This window comes from Salvia miltiorrhiza, chromosome 4 (assembly GCF_028751815.1).
Source record: "Salvia miltiorrhiza cultivar Shanhuang (shh) chromosome 4, IMPLAD_Smil_shh, whole genome shotgun sequence".
Taxonomy (NCBI): Eukaryota; Viridiplantae; Streptophyta; class Magnoliopsida; order Lamiales; family Lamiaceae; genus Salvia; species Salvia miltiorrhiza.
The window spans coordinates 34,924,659-34,930,753 of record NC_080390.1 but is presented as its reverse complement, the minus strand read 5'-3'; the positions used below and the strand labels follow the sequence as shown (position 1 = coordinate 34,930,753).

At 30.6% G+C, this 6,095-nt stretch overlaps 1 protein-coding gene across 1 annotated transcript; it reads right to left on the bottom strand.

Moving 5' to 3' along the window:
* Positions 1 to 2,974: 2,974 nt before the first annotated feature.
* Positions 2,975 to 5,682, bottom strand: LOC131021317 (transcription factor bHLH35). Its single transcript, XM_057950450.1, has 5 exons — positions 5,469 to 5,682; positions 5,202 to 5,361; positions 4,848 to 5,051; positions 4,181 to 4,351; positions 2,975 to 3,288 (listed from the first exon to the last, which is right to left on the bottom strand). Exons 1-5 carry the CDS (start codon positions 5,540 to 5,542, stop codon positions 3,217 to 3,219), a joined length of 681 nt encoding a protein of 226 aa, XP_057806433.1. The 5' UTR covers positions 5,543 to 5,682; the 3' UTR covers positions 2,975 to 3,216.
* Between the last annotated feature and the right edge of the window lie 413 nt (positions 5,683 to 6,095).

The window sequence follows — 6,095 nt, the reverse complement described above, 5'->3', positions numbered from 1 at the left end:
AGTTCAAATTACTCTCTAACAGAAGAAATCTTGAAGACCATCTCCGCCAACGGATCTATTCAAGACGTCTCCTATAAATTTCGCTCGAGGATCACTTCAATTTTCACCGATTCAACAACATAAGTTGAAATGATGTCGAATTCGTTACTCAGCAAAATCAAGCCTCCCCAAAGTTTGAATCGAAGAAGATAATTAAAAAGCCAAAAATCAGTCACTGTTGATTACATACATTCTCTTAGAACTTAGGCAAATATTGTATATATATCCAAAGCCTAGGTAAAACTGACTGCAAAGAACTCGTTATTTGTGGTTTAGTTGGCAAGTTTTCAAACCTCTTTTCAACCAACCGAATTGAGTGTTTGTGTCGAAAAGGAGTTCAGACCAGTGTTCTGTCTCCATGAGATCTTAGTGCCCAGTGCCCGCTAGGAGTGAGAAATCCAACCCAGTGTGTTGGTACTGAAGATAGCATCTTCAGTCGTCTCGGTTTGTTGTACACCCGCAAGCACATGTTCAGGTTTACTGTGCACCCGTAAGCACATGCCCAGTGAAGTTGTTGGTCTGATCAACCAACCGTGGATATAGGAAGTGTTTTTCAAACCACGTAAAAATCTCTGTGTTATTTACAGCTTTCAGTACTTACCTTCTTACTTGTGCTCTTACCTTCCTAAACTGAAAACTGATTAATTGCAAAGAGAAACTTAACTGTTGACAACGTGATTAATATCACAGGTTATTTCGAAACTAAAGTTTTCCGCTGCGTGTGTTATAGTCTAACTGATCTTGATAGTCAGTAAGATTCATAACATCTCTCTGTTTATCAAACTCGACTGAAGCCTTACGTGTATCAGTTAAAGTCTTTGACTTAACTAATAACTCCTTACTGAAGAGTATTCAGTATCAGTCGTCAGCCCTGTTTTCACAAAACACTTTTCAGTAAACAGGTTGAGTCAGTTTGTTTTAAAGTTTCTTTTTATCAAAAAATAGCTCATAGGTGTATTCCCCCCCCATACACCGATTCGAGACCCTCCGGACCCAACATTTCCTTGAATTTCATAATCCCCAATTCAATTTCACCCAATATAACTTATTTTCATAATTCCCAATTCGTAAACCTTAATTTATATTAATATGATTTTTTTAGTCATATTAGCACTCTAACACAAATAACACTTTATATGTAATTTTAAGTATTTAGTGAAACAATAGTATTCGTAAATCGATCTTATTTTTTCATTTCTATTTTCTTATTTTATATCTTCAATTTATTTAAATAAATATTCTTATAATATTTTTTAAAAATAAATACTCATTTTTTATTTTGTATGGACGTATGATCTATGTAAGATCCAAATAAATTAAATAGTGAAGTATTATTAATTTGACATGTTTATTTTATTTATTATTGAATGTAACAAGTAGATTAGGTGGTAAAGAGTTAGGACAACATTTGATATGTCTTAGGATCAATTCCTTCAAGAAGCAATACTTATTTTCGTATTTTTTCATTTCTAATTTTTTTGTTTTGTATCTTTAGCTTATTTCATTAAATGTTTTTGTAATATTATTTTCTTTTCATTTCATTTATCCAATGTGCGAAGATCTTCTTAGTTAGTTATATATATTCATATTCAAATTTAAGTATTGGAATCTAATTTTTACTAATACATTGTTATTCTACTACACTATAATTTTATGTAATAATTAGATAATATGGTTAATATACGAGACTCTTCAAATTACTAGTATGGTTACCTAAAGCTTGAGGATCGAATCGATACAAAACGATCAGTGTTAAGGTTTTATTTGTGTTTAAGTACAAAATTATAATTTATAATATAAATTTACCTATTAATTAGTTTTATAAATATTAATGATGATTTATTATTAAAGATTGTAGCATTGCATATTGACATAATTTATAACATAAACACTAACACTTTACACATATAATCAATATTAATTTGATTTTTTAGTTATATTAGCACTCTAACACATATAACACTCAATATGTAACTTTAAGTATTTAGTGAAACAGTAGTATTCGTAAACTGATAGTATTTTTTTTCATTTTTTTAAATGATATTTTAATAATATTTTATTTTTAAAAAATAGATGATAAGAAACAAATATTTTCATTTTTTGTTAAACAAATATATAAAGGATAATTATTATTACATATTTGCATTTTTGGTTATTAACAAATATTTTTATTTATTATCAACAAATATTTACATCCTTTATTAAATAAAAAACTTAAATATTCATTATTTTTGTTTTAATTAAAAAATATATTATGGATCAATATTAACAAATATTTTTTCTATAAATATTTGCAATATGAAAATATATAAACTGGGAGAGAGACAAATCAACCTATAATACAATACCCAATTATTCATAATAAATCTTGCTAATATTTCTTGCTAATGGATTTCCATATTGCCGATTTGATGATACAAGCTAATGGATTTGTTGCCTAATAAATTAATAAGTATAGTTGGCAGCAGGGGCAAATTAGCATTAGAAAAATATTAAATTTTTCTAATTAAAATATAAGGGTATTATGTTTATACATATTATGTATGAATAGCAATACCCTTTATTTTATTTAGTCAGAGCTTTCTTAACAAGCTCAATTAATAAGTGAACTCGTTAATTAAGACCCAACGCATATTAGTATCTCTTATTTTCCTACCTCAGAAAACATCTAATTCAAAATGGAAAAAAAGGCAACCTATAATGGCACAAGCACTTATTAATTACTAGATCCTCGATGGAATTTAGGGTTTTCATTTTATATTGCATTCTGTAAAACACACACAATACAAAAGAGATTAACAACATTTTCGTAATGCGAAATGCAAAACGAGGGGTAAATGACATATATTTATTCTCACCAAATTTTGCTGTTTGTAATAACATACATATTTCATTTGAAAAAAAAAGAAAATAGATAAATAAAAAAATCATCATGTATTCCAAAGTTTGGAGAGTAAACCAATTCATTACCAAAGAAAGAAAGAAGAAAAAGAAACAAGATATGATATATAATGTACAGGTGAGTTTTGGGTGAGATCATTTCATGGATTGTCTCACGCAAATATTTGTGATAATTTAGTGACCAAAAATGAAAAAAAAAAAAAAATCTATCAATACTCAAAGAGGCAAAATGAAATCACTTAAACATGATCATATATCTACTTTAATTAACAATGATTATTTAGAGCTAGCTGCAGCTATGGCGGCCTCTATCTTTTCTCTTAGAACATCTTTATCCTCATCATTACCCTGCAAAATACAGAAAAATAAAATAATTAGGACTTAATTGTGTTGTTAATTTATTAGAAAATATGCTGACGTGACTACTAAAACAGGCATAAATATTTTTAAAGCAACTTCCAAATCTTTCAAATCACAAAGAGGATAATATTAGTAATTTTAAAAATTGATCTTGTTGAGAAAACCATTAATGTGGTTGCTTAAAACAGGGAGATATTACATAATTAAAATATTTAAACACGGGACCCGGCTCGTAATGTCTCAACATTTCGAGTTATCGAGTTGATTTTCTTATTTTAATGTATTTTTTCAATTACCAAAAAAAAAAAAAAAAGAAGAGCTGATGCCTGATGCTACATCACAATTATTGACAATTAACTTGTATTTTGGGCTCCTATTATCCAGAATTTTATATATCGGGCCGGCGAGGATCTAATTAAGATTTTCATATTTTTGACCTTATTATAATTAAAGCAGTCACTGAACGTTATTGTTTTATATGCTTCTAACATCGAAATTATTGCTCCGTTTGATTAATTAATTTACTTTCTAATAATTAATGGAGAGAGATTAGATATCTTATAGGATCCGAAATGTATCACATACATCTGTCTCTTAAAAGAAAGACATCAATAATCGTCGAAAAGGAAACGATTTATTTGTCCTTTAATTTTTTTTGAAGGATCCTTTAATTATACATATACTAGATGACAACCCTAATTAAGAACATTGTCCAACTCGTGAAAATCTCACCTTTTTCGAGATTCGAATCTATATTAAAATATTTATTCGTAGAATTATTGATTTATTTATCAAAATTATTAACTTGCTCGAGAAAATTATAACAAATTCTCAATTTTTAATATATTTAACATTTTCAAAGGATAGAGAGAGAGAGTACCTCTAGAAAGAGAGTCTTGAATAGTCTACCAGAGAAAGCATTGATACTGCAAGTAATGATTTTGAGCTTCAAAGATTCAAAGGCCTCACATAACCTAATCATTGTGTCTCTTCTTTTACTGCAGGCCAAGCTCACCACCACTACATTCTCACCCATATTCGATACCCTAAACTGCAAATTACATCACTTTAATCAATCGATTCATTACAATAATATAAGTATTCAATCATTGACAACTACTGTTAATAATGGTTTAATTAATTGTAGTGGACTAACTATTTCACTAATGAAAATAGGATGACATCTAATGCTAATACCTGTTTGACTAAAGTTTTCACATTGATTATATATAAAAAGAATTCGGCCCTTCATACATGTGAATAATCACCTTGCAACTATTAGAGCGAGAGGGAGTAGCAAAAACCAATCCACTAATAAATGAATTATAAAGTGTTTTGGCAAAATTACTCAAACGGGAAAAATAGAAATAAAAATCTATAAGTTTGTTTGTTTTAATAATTGAGTAGTATACAGGGAACATTATCCATTCCCGACAAATTTAAACCCCATTAGGCATGTATTAATTTATAATAAAAACTCATCTTGCAATTTACAAAGCCAAAAAGATATTATACTCAAACATTAGAAAATAAAAATTATGTTATACCTCGAGCACCTCGATAGGCGATGATGCCTTGTCCACTTTAGTCCTTTTTGGCTTAGAACGAAAGTTTGTAACATCTTCTTGATCCATCTCAAAAAAATCTCCATTTAATTCCAAATCCGAAATTTCAGCAAGAATTCTCCTCTCCTCATCTTGGAGCGATTTTATGTACTCAATCGCATCTCTAATTATTGATGCTTTGTCCATCTGCACAATGTTCAATCACATCATCCAATTAATTTATTCCATAAAAAATCATATTAAAAGATAATTGGAATCTCATTAGTTAAGAAAATGAATGTGGCGTGGGCCTTGAGGAAATGTTAATGATATTTTAGTAGTGAAGGGTCACATTACCTTTGTAATGTTTGGGACCACAGCTCTTAGAGCATAGAGCCTCTCATTAAGCTTCCTCCTCCTATTCCTCTCCGACACTATGTTCTTCGACGCCGGTGACAACTGCACGCCGTCCGGCGAGCTCGAGTCGTAGTACACCGATATAGCCTCGTCGAAATAACTACACATAACAAATTAACAACAATACTCGATCACCTTTATTTTCAACCAATGTTGCTTTTTAGATAAAGCTGAATGTAGAGACGATAAGTTCAAATACCAACTTACCTTCCGAGCTCTTCGGTTTGAAGGAACATGTTGGCTTCCCAAAAATTTGTGTAATCATCATCGAAATTTTCCATGTTTAGTGTGTGTGGGAATAGGAAATTGGAGTGGAGAGAGTGTGTGCGTGGTGATGCTTTTCGTGGGAATAGAGTAAAAATCAGCCTAGTGTTTTGTTGCTAGCTTTTTCCATCATGTGTGGGGGTGTTTTATAATCTTTCGATTATATTGTCACGTGGGATTATTGTAGTTAAATTTCCCTTTTTTTTGTAATCTTTTTGTGTGTGGATAGATCTTGGCCGTTGATGGAGGTACGCGTTAGCGTTACTGCGTTAGTTGGCCTACTGGGACCCACTGGAAAAGATATTGAATAATGAACGGTGGAAATGCCTCCTGATTTTAATTAAGATTGGGTACGAATACGATTCTGATTGTCAAAACCGAGACTGTAAATTAAATCAATGATTAAGAGCTCAACTAACCGTCAAAGCGAAACCCGGAAACACCATGCCCGCCGATGGGATCCTCAGTCTCGTGCTTCCTCGTGGGGATGTCAATCTAGTCCGAAATTTATAGGTTGATCTGATTAATTTGTCAATCTAAAAGGATTGGAGTTGAAATTTTTTAACTCGA

Excerpts from the sequence above, each read along its gene's own strand:
- LOC131021317 (XM_057950450.1), bottom strand. The coding sequence starts at position 5,542 with ATGGAAAATTTCGATGATGATTACACAAATTTTTGGGAAGCCAACATG. Across the intron at positions 5,052-5,201 it reads TGGTCCCAAACATTACAAAG|ATGGACAAAGCATCAATAAT; the intron begins GTAATGTGACCC and ends AACATTGTGCAG. Across the intron at positions 3,289-4,180 it reads TCAAGACTCTCTTTCTAGAG|GGTAATGATGAGGATAAAGA; the intron begins GTACTCTCTCTC and ends TGTATTTTGCAG.